The sequence below is a fragment of the Hippocampus comes genome, unplaced genomic scaffold (assembly GCF_001891065.2).
Source record: "Hippocampus comes isolate QL1 unplaced genomic scaffold, H_comes_QL1_v1.1 scaffold58, whole genome shotgun sequence".
Taxonomy (NCBI): Eukaryota; Metazoa; Chordata; class Actinopteri; order Syngnathiformes; family Syngnathidae; genus Hippocampus; species Hippocampus comes.
The window spans coordinates 373,515-400,058 of record NW_017805118.1 but is presented as its reverse complement, the minus strand read 5'-3'; the positions used below and the strand labels follow the sequence as shown (position 1 = coordinate 400,058).

General features: G+C 44.2%; 1 protein-coding gene across 12 annotated transcripts in view; it reads left to right on the top strand.

Annotated features, from left to right (window-relative positions):
* The window catches only part of rbfox3a (RNA binding fox-1 homolog 3a), a 239,756-nt gene that overhangs the window by 174,243 nt on the left and 38,969 nt on the right, over positions 1 to 26,544 (top strand). For 8 of the 12 annotated variants that reach the window (XR_002167726.1, XM_019865687.1, XM_019865686.1 and 5 more), the window contains 3 exons: positions 19,316 to 19,564; positions 20,673 to 20,744; positions 25,500 to 25,646. Coding sequence is in view for 11 of the 12 variants with exons in the window: in XM_019865687.1 (XP_019721246.1) it covers positions 19,316 to 19,564; positions 20,673 to 20,744; positions 25,500 to 25,646 (468 nt within the window). In the remaining variant the exon portion in view is untranslated. The remainder of the gene's footprint in view (positions 1 to 19,315; positions 19,565 to 20,672; positions 20,745 to 25,499; positions 25,647 to 26,544) is intronic. The other 4 variants (XM_019865692.1, XM_019865688.1, XM_019865684.1 and 1 more) reach the window with 3 other exon arrangements.

Sequence of the window (26,544 nt, the reverse complement as noted above, 5' to 3'; positions counted from 1 at the left end):
GAGACGAATGCGAACGGGAGACGAATGGGGCGAAACGTGAGCGCCGATATTCGAGGGATGGCTCCTGCGACTTCTCCACAGGCTTACCGCCTCTCAGTGTTAGTGCACTACTCCCCATGGCCCACCGGTGACATGGCATTTAATAGACTCCATGCTGTGAAACAAACTACCTCAATTAATTCCTCCGACTCGGCCCTGGCCTTTCTCTCACTCACAAACCCTCGGGTATGTGTGAATGTGTGATTTAAGCCATCTTTGTTTCCGTCCTTTTGTCTTCCCACAGGCCGTGTTAAAGAACAGAGCCTTTGGCCGCTCCGACATGATCTATCTTTATTCATTATCCCATCCGCTTCCATTTCCGTGAATTTTTTTTAATGAAGTGATTTTTTTTTTTCCCAGTCACATTCTTTTCACCCCACAAACTGTCATGTTGAAGCAGTACGTGCGTGGTATGTACGGTATCTGCTGATGGCCACTGCAGTGTTGTTTCATCACTGAGAATTATGGGAGTAATTGCTTCTTGGTCTCTGTGTCCGATAAATACCGAGGAGCGCAAAGCAAGAACTTGCAGGGGCAGAAGTCGTTGCAGGCCGCACTTGTACAACAGAAGATATGGATATCATACACAATAAGAACTTTTTTTTTTTTTCCATAAACTTAAAAGTGAATGAGTGCTCCTTCGTGAAATGTTTCATAGTGGTGCAGCGCAATTTTTAAGGAATCTTTTAACATTCTTAACTTTCATTACATGTGGAAAATACGGCCACCGCTGTTAATATTAAATGCAAAATATGATAATACAGCTGACAAGAAACTTATTTTGGGTGATTGGCATTATTTTTGTAGTCTTACTTGTCACAAATGCCACAAAAAGTTCTACGGCTGCATGAATGTGGCAACTCGTCACACGTGCAAAAAAATTTAAAAAAAAAAAAAAGTCCTTCACCTTGATTAAAAGTTGCATTTTTTTTTTAATTTTCCCAAACAAATATTACGTTTCTAGAGTCACTTCAGATATTTTTTTTTTGGGGGGGGTACTTTCACAAACCATCCAAACACTGCTTTTGTTTCCAATGTAAGTCTAGCGCAAAAGTGCAGTCAAACCATGCGCATGGGTGAAGATTTTTTTTTCCTTATGGTATTTTGCTCGATTTGGGCGGAACGGAGCGTTTTCGCATTTGTGGGATGGAACGTAGCCAATTGCAGCAGCACCCATCATTTGCATTAAAAATTAGGTCAGTAGGAGCGCATGCCGTATTAGACTTTGCAGGAATAGGCTCGTTGGTCGGTAGGTAAACTGCAAGATCTTCCCTTGCGGATGATGCAATCAGCCGCGCACGCGACGCGGGCAATCGGAGACCCCCTTGCGCCCACGACCGCGCATCCGTGCGTGACTCCCCCGCCGCCCCTCCCCCCCACGATCGTTGCGCCACACAGTCGGTGCGGTGACATTAAGATGATAATGATTCCAATTTGCCTGCCGACCACCACAGGGACCTGCGACTCAGACGGAAGTTCACCTCACAGTCCAGTCGACAGTCACCGTAAAAAAAAAAAAAAAGCTCAGTGCGAGCATAAAATGAAAATGTGTGACACTTGCCAAATGCCACCGAATGAGAAACAGACGTTATATCATCAGCTCCGTCACTCACTGACAGTTTAACGACTCCGAGCCACGTCTCTATATACTCCCTTTGCGTGGTTGATGTGTAGACTGCCGCAACTGTAAATAAGGCAGGTCCAGTCGGGTTGACTGGAAGTATTTCTCCCGCTCTCACCGTGCAGTGATGGCTTCATTAAAGAGAAACTGCCTGCCAGTGCTAGCCCTGCAGCTCTAAGGGCTAATCACCAGGCTGACCTTGCCTTGATCCTTGGACAGTGGACCACTTGCCACACTTTGATATGCCGCTTATGTTTGATGTGATATGATAAAGGGTTCCGAATGCCGAAGGGCTTGGTTCATCTGTGAGTTGTTCATAATCAAGCTAACACTTGGATGAGTCAGGGGTCAATCATACAAAGTAGCAAAATATCAAATGCCAACCACACCACCCAATGCTGTTTTGCGAAAAAATATTCGATTCCCCGTTGTGAAATATTACGAAGCTGCGGAGAAGAGCAACATTTGACATCCTGGGGTCAAAGAGTAGTTCTCATAAAAGTGTCAGTGGACAGATTATCGGGTTACAGGTCATCATTATATGTGCATGAAAGGGTTAATAATGAGATTGGGATTTCATTTCTTTTTCTGGAGAAATGTTTAAAAAGTAGCGAGGTCAGGGAAGTTGGACTTTCTTTCATCCCCATCTGAAAGAAATGGAAGAGCGAGGGAAAGGATCTGAGCTCTGTCAGAAGTATTCATCAAAAATGTTCACATCCTGATTAAATTTCATACATTAAAGTTTATTACCATTTTAGATGTAAGTGTGTATGTGTCACGTTCATTAGGAGGGCGCCGGCGGAAAAAGGTTGTGTAAAGTTCTCGGTGGCTCAAGGGGAAAGTTAATAAACCGTGTGTCACTGTTTTTTTTTGTTTTTTTTCTTCCTTTGTCATCAATTATTCACAAATGACACAAGCAACATGCATACTTTATGGTGCTCTGCCGCCTTAGTATTTTCCTGTATCTTTTATTCGACTCCCCCGCCCTCCCCGCAGCCTCAAAAAAAAAAAAAGTTCTCAACACACACGCATGCAGGTATTTTGCCAAATCGAGTTCAGGTCAAAGAGGAGCATGTGTAAGCGCAGCACGCTAAAAGAGAGACACCATGCACAGCAGCCTCAAATGAATTGGTTCACTCTTCCCTCCTCTCTTTGCCGCTTTCCTCCCTCACTCGAAGTCAAGTGGCATTTCCATTTTAAAATTGCTTCCCGGCCCATTGTGAATAGAATCGAATTACACTGAAAAGCACTGATTGATTCTCTTTGAACACAATGGTTTTTATGGTGTAGACCTGCTGGCCTCTTCTCTCTCGGCCGCCTATTGAATTCGGTCAGCGTGCCCATTAGAGTGGTTTCACACTGTCTGAATGGGAGAAGTGTAAATATGTGTGTGTGTGGGTGTAGTGTGTGTAAGGAAGCGAAAAACCACCTCACGGGCATTTTCTAGCATCTCGTTTCGATAAATGTTTGTGTCTGTTGAAATGTTGGAAGTGAATTTAGTAACGGCTATGTTACATCTACGTGTATCATCTGTTGGAGTTGTCCTACTTTCTTGACTTTATTTTCATCTCGCTATAAATCAACTTCAATGTCAGATTGCATTAGGGGCATCGCTACCAGGTTGGGTTTTTTTTGGGGGGGGCGGGGGGGGGAGAAGCTCAGGAACACTGTCGCAACTTCTTCCACAAATATTTTAATTAAGTTGATCGGGAAAGCAGGGTTGTGTTTTTTTTTTGGGGGGGGGGGGTTGCCAGCTGCATTCAGCACCAAGGACAGAGCCGACGTTCCTGTTCAAGACGCATAATCATTTGCTGGCACACATGAGTATACTGGGAAAAAAATGGTGTTTTTCTGAAGCGTTGCATGAATTTGGTCGACTAAACCCTTTCATTGCAATCTGTAACCTGATAACACGATAAGCTGTCCACTGTCGTAACCGCTGTCCCTGAAATATTATTTCGCGCCATCACATGAAGAAATGTGAATGAATAAAAGTGATTATATTCAACACACCATTTTTTGGTGCACTTATCAAAAACATACAATGGCAAATTGAGCAAATTTGTTATTTTAGAAGTGTATACTCCACCAGACTGGAAGCCTTTTGCATTAATCAGTACCCCAAAAATAGCAATCAGTTTGAAAAAGGTTTAGGACTGCTGATTTAGTCTACTATTATGATTATTTATGCATATTTTTTGTGAACAATAACCATAATAATAATGGCAGTAATTAAAATGGTGCTTTTCTTCATTTGTGAGAAAAAAAAAATAGGACTGCCTTACTTGTTACGCTGTTAAAAAGCTTCCCAGGAGCCAAACTTGCGTTGATTAGATGAGCTCCTTAAGAGCCTTGCTCAAGGAAGCCTGTTGGCCCGCATGAAATCCACTTGGGATAATGAATGTTTGATTTGTGACACCAGCGTCATACCACTTAGAAATGGGAGAGTGTTTTCTCTTTAAACACACTAATTTGCCCATTTATTGAACAAATTAGTCCCTCTTACAAAAAAAAAAAAAAAAACGCCCTGTCTTGCCCTGTAATTTCGTCGTTTATGCGTTCACCTATTGATACAATTTCGGTTTCGCCACAACATGCTCAATTATTCATTTAGCAGATTACGGGCACAACTGTCAGGGTTTTTTAGACACAAAAAAAGACATAAATCAAGACATCTGCAAAACAAACCATTCCATATAATCTTTCATCTCCGCAGAGATCAGACTTTTTTTCCCGTGCTTACAATTGGTCCAACCTGCCAATGCACACACACACACACACACACACACACACACACACACACACACACACACACACACACACACACACACACATGCATATGTAAACACTGCCCCGTCCCCACGGCATCCAAATCTACTCTTTCACCACTTTAGTGGAGATGGTGATCAATTTTACTTCACATTTCTAGAAAAGATGAATAAATAATCACACATCGCTATTCGAGTGCTTCTGCTGACGCAGAATGTTTTGAAACATCCCGAAGGTTGTTATACCAGCAGGTAGGGGCGAAAACAAAAATGTGGTTCCATCATAAATGTTTGATGGGAAAGGCAGGCGAGTATGGACGGTACGTTCAGTTTTGATGACTTACCACATCAAAATCAGAAGCAGCCCTGGGCTGACCTGCACCTTATTTGGAATGGGGTGTAATAATCCCGCAAAATGTTACATTGGTTTTATTTTTAATTCCTACTCTGCTATATTTGGAGATATCACTAGTATTGATTTATTGGGAGCTGCACACACCTCTCACTGCACTGTCTCACTTGCGACTGCACAAAGAGGTTGCCACGTCGCTGTAGATGAGTCCAAGTGTAATAAAGTGGCTCGTCTTAATCCAGCTAATCGGTGGAATTTTGCCGATCTGGTCAAATGTGCAGGAAAAAAAAAATGCCAATTTTATTTTTAATCAGCAGTAAAGTCGAACACAGCTGAAATTCTTCCGTGGTGTATTGTGTGTTTTGTGCATTTGTGTGTGTGTGTGTGTCATGCATGTCATGACCAGGAAAGAAAAGAGATTGGTGCTTAGTGCTGTTGTCCACATCGCCATAGATTAGTTTTGCCATTGGCGACTTTGCCTCGCCACACCATTAATTTTCGCCATCCTTCAACCTCTTGGCCTTCTCAGCCACACAGCATGGGTTAATGGTGTGAGTCCTGCAGTGTTTTAATTTGACCTACCGTCGAAATAAAGTCCCATTTTCCACATCGAGGAGTTTACAGGCTGTTTTTTTTTCTTTTTTCTTCGATGGAGTGACAGCAGAAACTAACCAGGGTGAACCTTTACAATGTGTGTGCATCATGGCCAATTGATATGTCAGCACTACAGAATTTTACAAAGGGCATGTGGACGTTGCGTGCGTACGTGTGTGTGTTTGCGTGAAATGGGTTCTCGAGTAATTCGAGCACCTTGGTCCACAAAAATACTTGAGCCATTCTTTCTGCTTCGAGTACGCGCTTGTGTATGCGTACACAGTGAGGAAGAAGTCAAGATAACTGCTGTCACAATTGTTCAGAGTATACTACAAAGCACAATTTAAATGAAGTATAAAAAAAGGTTTATTATATAAAAATCAGTTAGCGGTTCATTAAGTGGAAATGTGTTGGGTTTTTTTGTCTCTGATAGCTGCAGCCATCGTGAGATAGTGAGGTGGAAGGTGATGAATTGGACCTGAGGTAGTGTGGATGTAGAGAATGTTGTTAAGTAATAAGTGAAAAATGTTCACCGCTGAATAATTGATCATCCCCCCCCCGACCCCCCCCCATCCTCCACATACTCACTCCCTCATTGGCACTCATACATGTTGATGAAGTGTCACATCTCTGCTTAGCAATGGAGGAAAAGCCCCTCCATCCTCGCTCTCTCAACCACACGCACACAATGTACATGCGCGTAAAGCTTATTGAGATTTATGGTGAAGTCGTGGAGGAGGAGGAAGAGGAGCGGAGGAGAAGAAATGCATCTTTTGTCTGGAAATGGGAGTGTTGCACTTTCATTGAGGTTGATCACTTAACTCGTTTTATTTTCCTGCGATCCTGTTTAGCCGAGAGCTTTTTTCTGCGTGTTTTCATCAAAGCCAAAAAAATAAATAAAAAAACCACTAAAGTGTTCCTCTTATTTCTGTTTTATTCATCATGTCTTCCCACAACATGTCTCTTAAGTGCACAGCAGTTTCCTTTCCAGCCTTCTGCTTCTTTTCCTGCGTGATTCCTTCGGAACGTGTTTGCTGAACATATTCTGGTGCATTGGTGTAGTCGCTTGTCACTTGTCTTGTCTTGTCTGACTTTAGAGCAGGGTTGAGTTCTCAGGTCATCTAAGTTACGGTGTGCATGTGCCTCTGAATGGTCATGCCTTTCTATATGTAGCCTGGCTTTAGATAGCTAGAAAGATAAGTAGCCAGCTAGCTAGCGAGAGAGCGAGAGCTAGCAAACGAGAGAGAGGGAGCGAGCTAGCAAGCGCGCTAGCTTCATAGATACATGTTTCTTAAAATGAAGTGTAAACTTTTATGTTCAGTGTTTTTTTTTCTTCCCTTTGGCAGTATTTTGTTTCTGCTTCCTCGGTGAAGGCGCTTTTAATCTGCTTTTAATAAAGTTGTCTTTCATTTGCTCCAGGTGTCATGTCATTTCACAGCCCGGTGCTTTTATTTAATCTCTTATTCATGATAGTCATGTTCGCCGCCTCTCCTCGACGTGTCCTCGCAGTCCCTGTCAATTTGCAGCAAAGAGCACAGACATACAGTAGATGATGAATGGTGTGGCGAAGGGAAGAGCGTAAAAGCGGCGCATCGCGATCATTCCATCGGCTGTTTGTTTTGTGTATGTATACAATCACTAATTAGGACAACATCTATTCTGATGCCGTCATCGGTGGATTCTCATCAAAATGCAGTGTGGACATTCTTGTAAGAATCTTTCTCTCCACCACGGACTGCGCAATGTAACAATAGTCACACTTAGCCTCATCCAGTATTGGCCCCGAAACACATGACACTCAAAGCAGCACTATGAGCAGCACCACTCCCTCTGCTTCCACAAATGATACTGTATCCTTCTGTTACAGTTTTTAAGACTAGTTTGTTGAATATTACACTTTAGGCTAAATTGCTCGTTTACTACCAAAGCCCAGTTTCTCCTTCAGGTTGTGTTAACGAGTTGTAAGGCCAGTATTTCAAGGGTAGGAGGTCCTTGCATATTCAGGAAAAAGAAAAAAATAGTCATTTTTGGAACGGTCAATTTGAGTTATGGAGTTATGTGACCTTAACTATCTGTGGCCCAAAAGCAAACATGGGGAGTCTCTGTTGGCGAAACGTACGGATTCAGTCAATGACTGATTATGAGACAATCTTCCCAAAGTATCTCGAGTCATTCCTTCCGTTCACTTCTTTCCTCTTCTGCCATGTTTTGTGGTGCATTTAAAATCATGATGAAATTTATATACGCGATAAAAAGAAAGGAAAAACTGTCTTTTTTCATATAGCAGCATCTAGCGTCACATACTTTTGGTCAGCATGAGCCGATTGCTCCACTTTGGCCGCTGTTGACCCTTCCACCAGGCGGTCCGGCTCCACAATAAATAAGCTCAAAAGGCAATCACGTCCACTGCAATTTTGTGACAAAATCCCTCCGTTTATTTTCCTTTGAGGCCAAAGTAGATTTTCATTTGAGCGTTTTTAAGCTAAAGTTGGCTGTTTTCACTTTGGAATCACTCCTTCGGGTACAATATTACTTACTTTTATTTTTTTCTCTTTTCATTGAAATGCCGTATCTGCTCTTTTACTGCAAATACAGACCCCCACCCCTTTTTTTTCTTCTTTCATTTTCACCACTACACAATCCGAGTATCTGCCAGCTTGGGTTATTGTTGTTATCAGTCATTCTCTAAAGATCGCCGTGTTAACAGGAGCCGGGGTCTCCACATCACCCCACGCCAATAGAATAAGGTTAGGAGTGACTTGGTGGTGGGGGACGACAAGTAAAATCATGGAGGGCGGGTGGGGGGGGGGGGGTGTGGAGGCTTTAACAAAGCACAGTTTCCTTTTTTCATGACAATCTCTGACCTTTAAGGATATTAACATCTGCCATGATGAATTGTGCGTTTGTGAGAGTCGAATAAGAGGAGAGTAGGGTGCGCGGAAGGAGAGGTTTGCTTCTTATCGGAAATGTGCGGCTTTAGTGAGATGCCGGCAGTGCAAGTCTCACCCCTGCGGAACGCACACACAGTGGGACCCTGCGCGATGTGTGAAATATTGCGTGAATGAAAATGGGAAGCGGCGCTCTGCGGCCTCAGCCTGCACACATCAGCAACTCTTGAGCCCAGTGATAGACAGTTACAAACCAACCCCACCCCCTTTTAAACACACAGTGACAGAGCACATTGCAATACGCGCTCTCAATTTATGTGTGGCCATTTAGCCTTTTTTTGGAGGGCGCACGCCTGCAGGTTTCTCGTGTGTTCACACGGGTTGATCTGCGTACACGCATAAAAGAAACAAGAATCGATACGCCGCTTTCAACTGTAACTGCGTGCTCAACGGCGACGCTCATCCCTTCTCTTTGTATTCTAATGTTGTCTGTTACGTATCTGCCTCGGATGTCTTCATTCAGACATGAAAAATCCATTATGGAAGGCGCCACGATGCTTGCTTAATCCCATTTGCTCACAAGCAGTAAGTGCTTAGGTGGGTACTCATAATTCCATCCGCACAATTGACAGCAAACGCTTTGAAGAAACGGGCTGAAAGCCGCTGAAAAGAAAATGTCACCCCCTCCCCTCTCTCCCCCACTCCCCACCCCTCCCTGTATTGCAGCCCAACTCCTCTGATAAGAATTGACTGGGTGTTAGGGAGTACGACTAGAAAACACCCACGGCCTCTGGTCTTGTTCCACACTCGGTCTGATAATAGTCTCTCTCGAAATCACAAAGGCTACAGAGGATGGAGGAGAGATTTTAAGTAGCGTTCGGAGACTAATCTCAACTTTGTGGGTGGGGGGGGGGGGAGCACACAGATAAGGCCAGCCGGACTATTACAGAGCCACATTTAGTCTGGTAAAACAGATTCTGAGTCTGGCTTTGGGATTTTCGGAAGGGTGCGAAGACTGAACGGGGGATCTCCACTTTGATGACCGGGTCTGTGGAAGCGACACACACGCACGCGTATTTGCGAATGTTTAAAATAATTACAGGCAGTTGACTGGGCTCTGAACAGAATGGAAGTGTCACTTTGGGAAATGGTATTTTTATTTACTGCGACGGGCCTCTGGCTGCATTTTCCACTTGGTATGGAAGTGCGGTGTGTGTGCGTGCGCACCAGTGTGTACTGTTCCTCGCACCGACTGCATGTGTTTGTTGACTATTCAGCGTTCACTCTTCAACTGGACAGCTTGATTTTGTCAAGAAACCAGGGTTGTATACCCTTACAATGAAGGGTAAGTAGGGAGGTTTGCGCTTGAAGGCTCATCTACATGACATGTACCCTTACAGACAGTAAGTATGTCCCATATGACTATGTGGACAAAAACATGGCCACCCTTGCAGAAAAATCCTCTTTTGAAGTCACGTCAATTGTATCAGCGCACATTAATTTTCGTCATTCCGTTCATTTGTTAGGCCTGGTGTAAAACGTTCTCATGCTTTGAATTACCGCGATCCATGCAAACCCTTACGCGGTGATGTATGGCGTTCGGTCGTGACAAAACGAAAACAAATGAAACAATTTTGAAATGGATCCGTTTATTAGTCCCGTGTTCCGGTCCAGCTCTCTTTGCACACAAATTGATAATTGATCAGCACATCCAATTGCCCTCAATGGGTTCGGTTCATTAAACAGACTTGGAGTTTCGGGCTATACTATCATCCTTGGATAGTCTTGGCCATATTCTATTCTGTTACGATTAACAGCATGATATACTAATTATTATTATTTTATTATTGTCATCATTAGTATTATTGTTGTTGTTTATAGTGTTGGCAGTAAGAAGAAGAAGAAAAAAATCTGAGCCATTTATTTGAATGTACATAGCAGCACGGGGGTTGACTGTTTAGCACATCCGATTTGCAGCGCAGAGGTCCTTGGTTCAATTCCGGGCTCCGGGATTCCTATGTGGAGTTTGTATGTTCTCTCCGTGCCTGCGCGGGTTTTCTCCGGGTATTCTGGTTTCCTCCCACATTCCTAAAACATGCAGGGTGGGTAAATGGAATACTCTAAATTGTCCCTCAGTGTGATTGTGATTGTGAGCGTGAATGGTCATTTGTCGATGTGCGCCCTGTGATTGGCTGGTGACCAGTTCAGGGTGTACCCCGCCTATTTCCCGAATACAGCTGGGATAGGCTCCAGCAAGCCCGCAACCCTTGTGAAATGCCGCTTTTGAAAAAATATTCTGTGTGATATTGATGCGTTTGGATCCCGACACGGATTGTTCATTTGGTAGAAGTAGAACGTTGTCCCTGTCACTTTCTAAACTCTTTATCTCTCCCGGTCTTTATAACTCTCTGTCGTGGCCCTCTTCTCGCATGACCTATCTCTCCTGTCTGCTCTTCTGTCTTGATCGCTCTGCGCCCCAGAGTGCAGTGATACGGGGGTCCTTATGAATTATGTAGCATTGTAATCACTCTACTCTGGTTCCTTTTACAATAAAACAGTCTTAAAGCATCAAACATTCAACAGGATTTCGTTCTCCATTAACCGGGGAAGCTCTGTTAAGTGGGAAGAGTTTTGCAGGAGCCGCATTGCTGTGGCGATAATAAGCAACAAATGAGTTTTTATCCCATTAAATTGTTTACGTTTATACAGCGAGCTCAGTTCTAAATCAAAGACAAACACTGCCATTCCCATACAGGTTAAAAAAAGAAACTTCAGAGCAAAATTTGTGTTGTTGCCGTATGCAATCTGTGTTCTCGTGCAACGCTGGATAATTAGCGATATTCATTCCATACTGATTGCATTTGGATCAAAGTGAGATGCACATTGAGGCTAACTTGACACAACAGATGGGTAGCATTTACGAAACCATCTGGAATCGGTCGAAACGGGTCGGGAATGAGCAGGCAACTTTCAAAGAACTTGGAAAATGATCAGATGGACATTTGTCTGTCACATCCATTACAAGCCAATCAAACCAGCGGAGCAATCAGACCACCACCAACATCATCTAAAGTGGCACTAAAATAAATTGCATACTGCTGGCTTGATAGGGAGCCAGCGTCCATCAGAAATGTTGTTTGGATTTAATAAAACTCGCTTCTAAGAAAATCCGAACCAAAAAGTGGGATCTCCTTCATGGTGGTGAACGGTCCACTCATTCTCAAGAACCTTCGCATGGCAAAAATGGATTCACTTGATTGCAAATGTGACTATTTGTAAATGTGCTCAAGTTTCAAGTTAAAAAAAAAAAAAAAAAAAAGAATGGACTGTTCTGATGCAATTCGGAAATGACAGAGCAAAATCCGACCCAACAAACGAATGACGCCATTCCAACATTCTTGCAGCAGTTGCAGTTTCAAGTCCCACCCACATCTTATCTCCCTCATTCCTACGTATTAAATTAAATGACTTATTAGCTGCTCCCCCTCCTAAGGCTGCTTTGATTTCAGAAGGCTGGATTTTTCCATTTACCCCCCCACCCCCAAATGTATCAGCACTTGTTCAATATCAATACAGCGCCCGGGTTCAAGCCAACTCATTTGACCGTGCTGGCCACTGTCTTAAGTCACTATTTAGCCCCGATGGATTTGCAGAGGCAAATAGCCGCGTCGTGTGGAGGCAGCTGAGTCCACGTGGCAGATGACTTGACGGTAACATTCTGGAGGCGTGCGCGCGCGCACACACATAGATAACGATATCACCCGCACGCAAACAAATCCCTAATCGTTTCCATTTGCCGGAGAGCGCGTTGCAAGACATAGATCTGAACAGAATGAGGCCAGTCATTACAGAGATGAGATGGCTGGCTCCGAAAGGCTGACGATATCTTCTGGGAGTCCCAAAGGGAAGCTGCAAACTGCTGGTAGTTATCTACTTGCTGTTATCTCTGATCATGATACCCTCCGTGACTCGCAGCGGTTTTCCCTTTTGTTTCACACGGAGGGCAAAGACTGACACTGTGAGGCTGCATGCGTGGGTGTGTGCGCTAAGACTTTTCCCGATTCAAGAAGGGGCTCCTCGGTATTTCAACAGATTTTTTTTTTTTTTTTGCCTTGCTGGTTTGTTTTTGTTGCTCTCATATGACACCAAATCTTTATTCTAAAAGTGGGAATCTGTATCACCAGCTGTGAGCATTTATCCTCGGCCATTTGTGGCTCGTTGCAACCAGAGGGAAATCAGGGGCGTCGTGCACACCGCCGCCAAACTTGGTGGACGTTTGCATTGGTGTATCATAAGTGCAGTCATCCTTTTGTGAGTCGGACGTTAGGATGGAGCAATCTGCGGGTGCAAACGAAGTGCAGCCGAAGGTGCTATTGCCGGCCGCGGTTAATTCTTTGTGACTTCAGCTCAAGGTATTTTATGGAGATCAGCAAGGCTCACTCGTGCGCGATAACGGAGTTTTGATCAAGTCGAGGTCCTGCTAATGTGTGACATCGCAACTCAGCAGCGACGCCACGATGACGGTAGAGGCCACGAAATGCACAACAAACATCGTACAGGCCCACTGCGATAGATACTCTGATTTTTGCTGTTTTTGTAATTGAGTTCAGTGGATAAAATGACTTGTGATGATGAAATATTTTCCTAGATGATGATTTTTTTTTTCAAGTTTTTGCACCAAGCTTAGCTTGTCGAGGCAGCAAAGTTGTTGGCCCTGAATTAATTACATCTGCGCCCGGTTGCTGCCAAGTATCGGAAACTATGAACTCATTCACTCCCAAAGACGTTTTTAAACGTCTTTTCAGACTTGGTCCAGAATTGGCTAGTACTGAATGAGTTAAGTCGGAGAGGTGAAATCATCAATAATATTCCATACCGTGGTAAAGTTCTGAAGACACGCGATGAAACGATATGTCGCTCCCGTGCCTGGTGTGGCCCCTCCCCTTTTGTACACACATTTGCAGTCCCGCACGATCCTCCGTCAGGTGGCACCAGTGATGTCTTTGCCTTTGTGTCGGATTCACCATTGACTCGGGCGCAGCAGCAGATTTCCATGTTTGTCATTGTTACATGGCTTAGTGAATATCATGTTGAAAGGCCCGAGAGGGGAATTGGCAGCCGGTGGTCCTGCATCAAAATGAATTCTAAACACTCTCTCTACGCCACGGGCCTCATCGCTCTCCTCCTTCATGAACATGGTTTCTCTCTCGCCCATTCACTCTCTCTCTCTGACCGGCCTTTTTTTGTTTCCGAAATGATCCTCACACACACACACACACACTCACACGCACGCACACACCGCGGTTTGCTTGTGGAGTGTCCCCGCTTGGCCGGTGAGGGACCGGGAGTGTCGTCCAATCTCTGTTCAGTCAAGTGTTAAATTAGATTCCGTTGCCTCTCTGTCGGAGTTGTGTGGGAGACACACGCTCATACACAACTCACTCATTCATATACTGGGCGAGTCAAGTAACTTTATGCAGACGCTGATTATGATTTTGATGGTTATGGTGATGCGAAAAAAAAAAAAACGTGTTTTGGTGAGTATAAGAAGAAAACCCAGGAAAAATATGCGCTGGAGTTTTGTTTTGGGGTTTTTTTGGTGTGGGGGGGGGGGGGTCCACCTTTGGATTATTTTTATCCTCACAGTTTCTCTTTTAATTTTGAAATTATGATGCGAGGTGTAATAACTCGAAATTGAGGAAGTCATGAACGAATTGAAAACATTTTAATCTCTTTTCCGTTGAAAGACATCACTTTTAACAAGATTTCATACTGATGTTGTTCCGAGTAGGGTGTGGCGCTAAATCTCTGTTGAAGGTCATTCCAAAGGTACTTGATGGGGCTTTGGTTAGAGCTCTCAAGTTCTTCCACACAAACCTCCTTCAACCATGCCTTCATGGACCTGGCTTTGTGATCTTCGGGTAGAAAGCGCCTTCCCCCAAAGTCATCATTGTCAAATGTCCTCTGAAACTGGATCATTTCGATCCATGGCAACTAAAAAAAACTATTCAACCCTTGATTGATGGATGTCTTTTTTTTTTTCTAAAAGAGAATGGGGAAAAAAAAAATTCGACAGATCGAACCATATGACTCGGCGGAAAAAAAAAAAACAAAGAACCATTAGTTGACGCTTTCTTCTTGAAAGATGATGTTCAGATGTTCCGTGTCAGCCCTTTTATGTCTCCGCATGCTGTCCAGACAGCTCACTTAAGTGGAAGCATCTACGGTAAGCCTCAATTAGTTTTTTTTGTCTACTGACAAAATGTCGACAGGAATTTGGGCGTTACATCCTCCCTATCTTCATCACCTCCCACCCTTTTTTTTTTTTTTTTTTTTTTTTCCTCTGTCCTCTTTTCGGGCTCTCTGCAGTGCACATCAATATTAATCAACCCCTAAAGCGGCTAGTTTCTCAAGCTGCATACGGCAAAATACTGCAGTCTGCTTGAACATACGTGTATACACACACCCACACACACACACACACACACACACACACACACACACACACACACACACACACACACACAGACACTACGGCCATTTTCAGATGAGTGCCCTGAATGAAGCTCGTCACCTCACTTGATTTAAATCGTCTTCAGTTTCTTGAATGGGCAGCCGTGATAAATGAAGGGAGAGCAGGGAACCGTGAATTAATGCCAGGCTACATCCGGACTTTCAATAATTTTGCTGCCCGCACTTATCGAAGTGGAAGGAAAGCAGGGGAATTATTCCACCGCTGCAGAGGTGGGCCCGGAATAAGGTCAGGTTCCCCCATTTGGGCCAAGTCGTGCAAAAATGACCCGGCTGTCCCAGTGGCAAGCACACCCGAGAGTACCAAAGCACAAACCAACCGACGAAAGAACGACAAGCGACAATCGAAACATCAACTGGTCGTGAAAGCGCATTGCGCAATCGTCTGCGGGATCTCTACATGCTTTTAGGTGTACTTTATTGCGGCGACCATGGCTTCATTATTTTTTTTCCTTTCATGATGCATCGCTTCCAGTCTCAGCATTGGTGCAACTTTTCATTGTGAGACGGTGCTCACGGAGCTTGCGGCTGAAGTCGGGGGGGGGGGGGGGGGGGGGGGGGGGGTGAAGTTTGCGCGTGTGCGGAAGGTGCTCGAAGGTGTTTTGCAGCATCTCTACGCAGTGGAGTGCTTGTTTAATGGTTAGTAGGGGTGAAGAAAAGCCTCAGGCTACTATGGAAAATAGCTGAAGAGAAGGTAATCGATTTCAGACACCCCAACCTCGTCCTGCTGGGTGACTTTGTGTACTTGTGTGTGAACTGTTTTCAACATCCAGCAATGAATGAATCTTTTCTTTCTTCCTTATCAAACTAAAAACGAATTTCTATGTATCGTTTTTTTTCCAGAAAGGTTCCAGGACTGGTGTGACAAAAGCCATAAGACGGTATTTCAAATCTAAACCAAAAGCGATTAAGATTTACCTTTCATTGCAGGCCAGAAGATCAACCAGGATGAGCATGAGTACCCCATTTTAAATCGGTGTCTGTAAAAAGGATCTGGTTGTCATATTTCTATAAATTGACAGGAGGCAAAATGTTTCTGCGGACTTCGGAGTTAATTTTGCTGCTGCCATCACGTGTTATATCAATGAAGATTAATGAGCCTGTTTCAGAAGAAGCCATGCAAGCCCAAGCCGTGACATTACCTCCACTTTGTTTCACAGATTAGCCTTTCCATCATTTTTGGGAAAGGTTACATCTTTGTCTCACTAGTCCATAAAACTCACCTCTGTACATTTTTTTTAGATTCCAGCCCCGGTGATCCTAATGAGTGTTTTGCATTTTCTCGTGTCCTTTATGTACTTTTGTTGAGCTTGATGACCTTCAGTCTCGCGCTCTGGTTTCTTTGTCGAATGGTTCTGTTGTCAATGACTGTTGTTTTTCCTTTGACGACGCCCTCAAAATCTGTTACTAAGAACAGTAGTAGTTTCTTTCTTTCTCAGGATATTTGGACGTATTTTGTGTATTTAACCCTTTCAAGCATAGACATGCTTCAAACTGAATTGATAGAAAAAATCAACCGCATACAAATTTGATGTCAAAATAGCATGAAGGTGTCATTGGAAATTTTCCTGCCACGCTTTGACTATTAGGTTCTGTTGTCGTCTGTGCTTGCTTGAATTGACACAAGCTGGACTGAAGTATTACTTTCTTATCAGCTTTGCATGGGTGTGCGCGTGTGAAGGAAATCGACGGGGGAAGACATATGACATGCATGTCTCTAATGTGGCGCTCGAGTCCGAGCAGACATTGCGCGCGGCGCTCCACTGAGCTGAGGAGAAATCGAGTCGATGAGGGAAGAAGGATGGAGAAAGGAGCTCGATGATGTGAAGAGATAGATGGGAGGATGGATGGAGGGAGTGCGAGAGGGGGAGAAGGCTGGATAGCATGATGGAGCTGATAGCAGAAATCATTTACCAGCGCAATTTGTTGACAAGGATCTGGGAATGTCTCAATGTGTCAGCGTCTCAGTCACTTTGATGGATGATGGAAGTTCACCGTCTCTCTCTCTCTCTCTCTCTCTCTCTCTCTCTCTCTCTCTCTCTCTCTCTCTCTCTCTCTCTCTCTCTTTGACAGCGTGTTTTCAGCCTCAGACGCCAGCTGAGCAAAACGGTTTCCCACATAGTGAGGGTATAAGGGTATATATATATATATATATATATATATATATATTGAGAGAGAGAGCTAGCTAGCTAGCTCGCTCGAGATATACTATATATATATCTCTATATATAGATGTATTTATAGATACATATATCGAGAGAGGGAGAGAGAGAGAGCGCGAGCGTGCATTTCGTTGCCTTCACATAACCATTAAAATGTATGTTTATGTGTTTGTCTTCACATTTTCGCTGCGGGTCAAATGCTGTAAGGTTACAAAGCCTATTGATGGGGTCCCTTGTTTGAATTAAGATGACTTGCCTTGGGGCACAACTCCAACCCAGTATCGACTGCGTCGAGATTAGCAAGGAAAGGGAAATCTGAGCAAAAGGCGCATCAAAGGGTGCAAAATAGAGCAGTTGTGTTATCCTGTCAATTTTGGGACAAGTTTGAAATGTTTCGAAATACAAGTAGTCAGTGTTTTCGTCGGTCAAGATCAATGCATGCGTTTTGTATTTTGTTGTCCTGAACTAGACGTGCTGCAAATACACGTTAAATCGCCTCAACAATAATTACATCAATCACGATCATCATCTGCTTCCTTTGACACCTACCGCGCTAAATGCTATTTGATCGCTTTCCTCGCATTTGGCGTGAGCGTTTATTTCGCAATCTTAAATGTTGTGTTTGAATAATTCAACATTAAATTGACTTTTATCTTTGCTTTTACCGCCTTATTGGCTTGCTTAACGTATGTGTTTAGTGCTAATGCTACTTAATGTGCTAATGGTGTGCCTTTCTCGCCACATTAGCGCATTAGCTAGATGTGGTTGTTTTGAAAGCCGTCGTGATAATTATATATCATCAGTCATTGATCGTAAATAGTGCGTAAGACATTGAGAGGATTTCAATGGACAATGGATACATTTTGAGGGGTAAACTTTTAGCATCTGTGAGTTAATCGTTACCGTTATAAACGGAGTGAGCTCTTAAGTTTCTCCGTAATTGGTTGAAACTGTCTAATTTCTGCTTGAAAATAGGAAAGCATTAACAAAGCATTGCCCACCTCGTAGAGGCTCAGCGGTATCGTAGATAAATAAATGGGCACTCGCATCTAAATCTACCACCTATGCGAAGTGTCCCACTTGATTATCGGTGTTTCACCTCGGTCTCGCCGCCGGCGGGTTGTTGTTTTTTTGTTTTCCATTCGTACGAGCCGAAGCAAACCCTAATTTGAGCGTAACGATTCTTTGCCCGCGGACTCGATGGTGACTCTCAGCCAGATCCAGCAGTGCAACAGTCTGCGAGCCATTGGCAAACTGCTTTGTTATGCTCGATGCCATCAATCTCTATGCATGAGAATGGCCAACTTCAATACCGCTATTGATTGTGGAAACCTTTGAAAACGGCTAAGGTCAAAGCTTCATCCTTCCTCAAAAAGTTGCCGAGATTGATGATTACATTTTTAAGCCATATTCCATTAAGGTTTGAAGCAGTGCGGAAGAATGGTGGCTTGCTCATATGTCAGATGGATTCATCATCATTGGTCGGAGGAAATTATTATCCTGCGGGCATGTAAATTAGAAGGAGAGCCTGGACGGGGGTGAAAGAGCATGTTATTCATGATAGACCGAGTAAGAGGAAACATTACTAAAGCAGGTGAGAAATATGAGGACAAAATGGGCCAGAAACAAAATTTGGACAAGAAAGATTTGAATCTTCAGCTGCGTTTCTCATCGAATGTGTGTTTTCCATTCATTCCAGTTTATCCACATCTAATTTTGTATTTTGTGCAGAAGTGATTAGACAAAAAAAACACGCGCGCGCACACACACACACACACACACACACAGGAAACAAGACAGCACAAAAAAAGTGGGAGACCGCATTAAAAGTAAACTTTGATATCAGGAAGTGGGCCGCAAATATCATCCGGTGTCCCCCGGGCCACAGGTTTGAGACCTTTTTTTGTTTCACAGCAAGTAACTATAGCAGCCAGCCGGTTGATCGACACAGTAGCTAGTTAGCAGCGAGTGCTCGTTGCTAACGCTTGCAGTCAATCACAGCCTTCAGCCTTCAAATCTTCAATACGCTCCACTCCCCCTCGCGGCGACCTCGTTAGTCAACTCCTGGCTCAACGTTGCATCATTTGGAGTTTGCGTGGCACTGAAATACTCTGCAATTGAGAGACTTGTTATTCCTTACTTTTGGGGTAGGTTGAAGTTTTCTTCTTCTGAAGTGTTTTAGCAGTTGGCAAACAATTTTTAGTGGGCAGAAGTGCACTGTTTTGAACCGACGGCCACTTTCCAGAACCCTTTGGCAGAATTCGAAATGGACAAACATTTTGTGCCTTTGAAATATGAGGTGCCACAGTTAAGTGGACAACATCATGTTTCTAATTTCCATCCTCCTTTCTCTCTTGCAGGGTAATCAAGAGGTCCCGGCGCCCCCTGAAGCAATGGCTCAAGCCTTCCCACCCGCCCAGTACCCTCCTCCACCACAGAATGGGATGCCCGCTGAGTATGCCACACCCCACACTCACCCGCCAACTGACTTCACAGGACCAAATACGGTTGGCGAGCACGCCCTGACGCTGTACACGCCGACGCACACGCAGAGTGAACAGCCCGTGAATGACAGCAGCGTCCCTGCACTCACAGCCAACACAGTAACGGTGAGTCAACCACTGCAAACAACAAATTACTAAGATCCTTTTCAGGATTGTTCCATTGGCATCAAATTTTTGTAGGACTAACCATTTACAGAACATGTTGAGTATCACTACAGCGTCTTTATGTCAGACATGCAGGTTCAAAATGGATTAATATAGCGATGTGTCGGAATTCAAACACAAAACTCCTCTGCAATGGAAAAATTAACGTGAGGTTTTGCTGAAAGGCAGTTTTCAAAATTTGCAGTTTGAATGTAAGGCTCCATCCATCCTGTGTGGAGTTTGCATGTTCGACCCAAGCTTGGATGTGTTTTCAAACAGTACTGCAGCTTCGGCTCCCATTCCCCCCAAAAGAAGCTTTCGATTTGACTTGAAATTTTCCTGAGGTGTGACTGGTTGTTTGTCTTGCCCCATGATCGCTTGGCAAACAGCATCCCGCCTCCCCTCCAAAAGTCAGCTGGGTGGATGGATGGTGATTTATACAATCAGATCTTTCCACTGCTGGGTATGATGCGTTTTATAATCTGGTGCAACCTAGCACGGCTAAAATGCTCTAACCCTAATTGCTATATTCCAGTTTCGTCAAATGTTTGATTTACAAACAGACGTCTTCTTCCGAACAGTTCACTTGAGTTGCCAAAATGCACACCGTGGTCCAAAGTAGTACATGGGAAGTCAAGTTGGGAAAGAGCTGATACAGGCACTCACGCTTGTGGGGCAAGCAGATCCAGCAAGTCAAACCAAGTCCAAGATCTCCAGCTGAAGGCTGAACTTTTCTCGCAATGTTCTTTTATAATCGAAGATGCTGTCCGTTTCCGATAGAACCGCAGCTCTGGCAGTATGCGCACTAACTAACGTCTTATGGGACCGCAGTTGTTTAATAGGACTGCAGCATTGCTCTGCCGTCGCTTTCGAACTCGGTCTCCTGAAAGATTACAAACCGGTCAGTCTGACACCTATATCCCGGAAGACTGACTTGGAGTGCGTTAAATGTTTGCACTAAGTCAGCCATTTTTCTCAAAAAAAAAAAAAAAATTGAAAAAAATGTTCTTGTGATATGTTGCAATGTCAGCAAGCAATCCTTGACCCAAATGGTTTGTTTTTCTTTCAGTTTTGCTTGCTTAAAGATGGTTTCTCAGGGGAAGCTGTGTGGAGAGAATGTTCTCCTCACCACAGTTACAAGGTAGACGATTGCTTGATTTGAATGCAATTTTTTTTTTTTTTTTTTTTTTTAATAATCCAAAGATTTCATTCATGTGCGGCGCGCTGCTCACCTTTGAAGCCAACCGGGTTTTAAGATAATTGATACGGCGAGTTGAGCTCAAGTGCTTTTGTAGTGGCGGGTGGTACACTGGGAAGCCTGCAGGGAGTCAATGAAGCCTTTCTTGTTGACTCTGGGACTGTCTTTCTGAAGTCTCTCAGAAAGCGAGCTTCGGCAACATAAAACGTCGAACTTAAAAAAAGTCAAAAGTGCCCTATCCTGAGGGATCCTCTGAAATCTGGGATAATGCATGAAGTTTAAAAAAAAAAAAAAGTCAAAAGACAACCAGAAGATGTGCCCAAGAAAAAGATTCTATTTAATATGATTTTCAGCTTTTGGACTTTGCACTGTAACAAGTGACAAAGTATAAAACAATCGGAGAAACATAGATTTGCAAAGACACACGTCCGTGGCTGAGCATGACCATTCTGCAACCACCACTCATCGAAAGAACTCTCAGAGCCGCCGGGAGTCGTGCATGCTGGGAACGTATGGCAATATGTGCAGCGGAGCTGGTGACCGGCGTATTTTCCGAAAGAAATCTGTCGACTCCCCGACCGTGTGACCACAGGGCCGTTTTAACTTTTTGAAGTTTCACTTTCTTCGAGACACCGGAGAAGTGAACATTTGAAACGCACTCTTTCTTTGTTTTCGTGCCGAGTCGCCGTGTTGATCATTACCCGCCTGTGTCGTTTGGCCGATGTCCCGCTGAGCTCGCATCCGCTCTCACCTGCTCATTGGGAACAATGTAAATTCGCAGCTGGGATCGAATCGGGTTTATAGGCAGGTGGGGTTGTTTAGGGCACTTTGGGATCCGTGGGGGATTATGTGTGCATGCATATGACCGTGTGTGGAATTCTAAAGCTTAAGCCCCCCTCACTCACACACATCGGCATAATATTCAACTCGGTGTCACCGTTTCCCCGGTGACAGCGAAGCAAGTTTGGTCTGCTTGTGTATGATAATGTTCGTTTAATTATTGCCTCGCCATCCCTGGCTGCTCTCACACTGTGGATGGCGCAGGCAACTCAACCCAACCCAAGAGCGACAAGAGAAAACGTATAGATTTGAGCTCTGCGACAGAGGCCGAGCAGAATTAAGCTTGGAATGCGATCAGTTCCATGTTTGGTGTGTCAAAAACGACCGCCTGGCTTTATTAGCTAACACACACACAAACACGTACTCACACATGCGGGCACACACATTCTATATGGTGAATTCCATTTGAATAGGTTCAGTGACTGATGTTAAAATTGAGACTTTTAGTTCCCTATTTTCATGTGGGGGTTTTTTGTTGTTATTTTCGTGGACGGGCGAAGTTAGAAATGTGGTTTGCGCCGTTGTGGGAGTGAACACAGCCAATTGAATCGTATTCCCTTTAAATTCAGCACAGGTGAGGCACACAGGCTACATGGCAGAACAGAACGGACTCGCTCGCTGGAGTGCATGCAGAAGATCGGGGCACACGACGCATGTTTATATAGAATTGCAAGAAGCGCTGGCGGGGTGCTTTTAAACATATATTAAAGATGATGATGATAATAATAATGGATTAAATAGATTGATTTCTCCACTGATTCAGAGGGTTCAATGCACGATGATGTCATACTTGAATGGAATGCAATGATATCCATCTTAGATAATAGCAGAGAGCAGAATGTGTTTGCCTGTGCCCGGATCAAATCCACCAAAATTGCATTAGACCACTTGCGCCACAACTTAGACCTGGTTTCACGTAGTCTAAAGTCCGGTTTACTTTCTGTCACTAAATCGGCAGCTTTGCCAGGGGCATGTCATAGAAAATGCACTTGGTTAGATTCGTCAGTTTGAGACGCACGTGCGCCTTTCTGCGAAAATTGAGCCCTTCGACTTGAGTAAACAGACGACGTCCCAAGTAAATGAAAATGATGTGCCTCAAGGTAGCAATGTTCAATTTCTCTTTCCACCCTGGTGAAGCTGCATTTTGTTTTAATAGTTTCATTCAACTGGAATCCAAAATGTTTTGTCCATCGCAGAAAGCTAACAAAATGAATACTAATAACCGGGAGGTTGGCCAATTGGAGTTGTGTGACTAAAAAAATACAGTCAGCTCGGACGAGTTCTTTGTCAACTGACAAACTGACTGTCAGCATTCACGTCAACACACCTCGGTTATGTTTTTTTTTACATTTTCCGGAATAACTTAAAGGAGACATTTTGTGCAATTTCTTTAGTCACGAATCCGTGACGGTATTTCAAGACATCACACTGTTAGAACGGGCCGGATAAATTTCTCTCTCGCCTCTATTTGCGTTCTGTCGCTCGTTCTTTCACATGAATGCACGCGTGAGGGACAAGACCCCTGTTGAAGCCGCTGTTTTCGCGAAACTGGTGTTGGGAATGAAATTGCACATCAAGTAGGCAGTCACGGTGAGACCCACATACCTGATTATTGTGCATTATAGCGCCATAACTATTCAACTTGTGTGTGTGTGTGTGTGTGAGTTGGTGTGTGGGCACTTGCACATGCGTGTGCCAGCGTGGCTGTATGTGTGAGAGAGAGCGAGTGATGGAATGCCATTATTCTCATGTCCCCGTCTTTCCGTTTTTACCGTTCTCTCTCCAGTCAGCACTTGCCTCTCTGAATACTTCCGCGCCCGCCACTCATCCAGCGCCAGTTCTCTCTCTCTCTCTCTCTTTCCCTCCATTCTTCAGCTTTTCTTTCCGCCACTCTGTACTTCTCTCTTCCCCCGTCTCGTTGGCTCTTGCGACAAATGCTGCTACCTTCAGCACTTCTCTCTCATTGATTGGAGGCCGGATAAGCTGACATCATCTTTCCATCTTGGGGTGTTGCCCTTATTCTTTCACTCTTCCTTTTTCGTCTCACCTTCACGTCGGTCGGGTTTCTTTGCTGCAAATATTTTGAAACGGGGCAAGCAACAAAGGATAAAGCAACGTACTGTAACGTCAATCCGTCTTTTGGTCCCCTCTTAGTTTTGAAGTGGGCGTGCTAGAATTTTGTCGGTGAAAGTAGATACCAAGGAATCTTAGAGAAACCAGTTGTAGATAATCTGCACAAAAAGGTCACTTTCTTGTTTTTGCTAAAATTACCTATTTGTATTAAAACAATCATTTTTCTCATTAAGTTGCAAACCAGAGTAGTACTAGTAGTATTTTTATAATACTACTCCAACAAATGTTGATTACAGTATGTCATTACTGCAGTTCTCTGGAGAGCAATCATTGGACTCCATTGTGTTTAAATCCCCCGAGCGACCGTGTTGGTACCTAAACAGAAAGGCAACCAAAAAAATGTATAATGTGAAAGTTTGCATCACATTCTGGGAGCCGCCGCAGCAAAGGATGCCATATTTTTCATCGCGGCACGCATGTGGAAGGTACAAAGAAAATAATCATGGAGCCCAGATGATGAGATCAAATTACCAAAAATAAAAAATAAAAAAAACTTGATTCAACTCAGTAAGGTCGGAACCACTTGGACCGCCGACGGCTTTGTAATGCGTCATGTGAGCGACGGGCCGGGATGTCCGCTGACTGATCGAAGCTAAAAAAAAAAAAAAAAAAAAAAAAATCTGTGTTTGTTAGGATCAAAGCTCCTATCAATTACAGCAAGGTTGCGGTCCCACGAATCTTTAAGAAAGCAGCCGCAACACCGGCTGAAGAACCCGAGGCTTTAATTAGAGCCGCAGTGTTTTGTTTTTATTTTGCTGTGCTTTGCTTTGCTTTCGGATGGACAATGGATTAAACGGATTAAAAACACTGCAGAGGGGTTGAGGAATTCTTGTGAGATTTGGACATGCATGGTTGAAATCCCTTTCTCCAAAATATTTCAAGAGGGGGGGAAACATCCTTATCATGCTGTCAATGATATTTAAAAAAAAAAAAAAGTTATCCTCTCAGTTTCTCTCATCATATCATCCATCCACCATCCATTTTCTGATCGGCTTATCCTCACAAGGGTCGCTCGCGGGTGTGCTGGAGCCTATCCCAGCTGTCTCGCGGAAGTAGACGGGGGGGGGACACCCTGAACTGGTTGCCAGCCAATCGCAAGGCACACAGAGACGCACAACCATCCGCGTTCACACTCACGCCTCGGAACAATTTAGAGCGTTCCATTAACCTGCCACGCATGTTTTTGGAATGTGGGAGGAAACCGGAGTACCCAGAGAAAACATGCAAACTCCACACAGGAAGGCCGGAGCCGGAATCAAACCCTGCACCTCTTGCACTGTTAGCCCGACGCGCTATCCAGTCAACCAGTGGGCCTCATCATATCATGAACTCACTGATTTCATTCAACTGGATTAAAATCTCACACGCTGTACCGGATAGTCGCCGCTCGCGCACAGAGAGCAAGCTGACGTCAGGACCTTAGCACGGAATCTTTTTGTAACCGCTCCAAAGCATCTCAAAAACAGAAATTCAACGCAGCAGGCAGGCGGACTGAATGCATTGCATGTTGTCACTTTTGTGCCTTGCTTGATGACGTGGTTTCTGATGGACCAACGGTCTTGCGACAAATACAGGCTGTTTGCAGTATATCACTGGAAAAGTCACGCCCCAGTGCATGGTATGCCAGAAAATGAGGCTACGCTAGGAATGGACCTTTTTTTTTGCAGATTCGGAATTTATTCTCAGCATTCCTTGACCTTCTGCGTTCTGTGTGCTTCTTTGCAGCAGATAGACGACGTCACACAGACGGAGGGTTCGCAGCAGCTTCACCTGCAGCCGAGTGACTCGTCAGAGAAACAGCAGCCCAAAAGATTACACGTCTCCAACATCCCTTTCCGTTTCCGGGACCCTGACCTGCGGCAAATGTTTGGGGTAAGATGGGCCACCATGGACGCATGATTGTTCTGTACCGTCTGCCGTTTTTGGTTTCACAAAAGCAGACAATCGGGTTCCGCGTTGATCAAAACTTAACGACATAATAACATCAAGAATGTGAGTTGTGTGCCTTGAATTAGTTTGCGAGGCTCTCGTCATCAAACTAAATAATTCACACCCTTACCTTTGCGTGGCCCTTCACCCAAATTAGGCTGGCTTTATTAATGTTTCATCTCGCATGTCTGTCTTTAAGTGGTCCTCCAAAAGTCAGAGTGGTTGGTAGCTCGCCTATTGTATGCTCCACTTGCCTTTACACGTGTAAAAGAAACCTTAAGTGAAGACTTATTGCAGGGGATGCAAACTGTACTGACGGATGTGTTTTCAGATCATTTGATGAGATGAAACCTTGGGTTAAATATAAACCTGCCTCATTATATCGTTGCGTCCTGCCAACTTTGTCGTGAGTGTTTTTCTGCACCGAAGCCTTTGCAGGGCAGATGTTTGGTTGGATCACAGCTGTAAAACTGAAGACCGTTCGTGTCCTTGCTTCTCAGCAATAGATGTTGGGCATGAAAGCTGACGTAACACGACGGCGCATTTCTGATTGGCCGGTATATCTGGGACGTTGCGATGCCATTCATTGGGGATTTTTGAATCATAGCAAAATTAGTACCCGGCTGTTGGGCCGAACCTCACAACCTGCGCGACACTCCCCTTTCAGGGACAGCGGTCACTACAGTGGACAGCTTATCATGTTATCGGGTGACCGGATGCATGAAAGGGTTAAAACATATCCGTGTGCATGATGCGGCGGCCTGAATACAGCACGCAATATCGTCATTGCCGCCGTTTTCTGTATCCATAGAACACAAACACGCATATTATTGTACCAAGC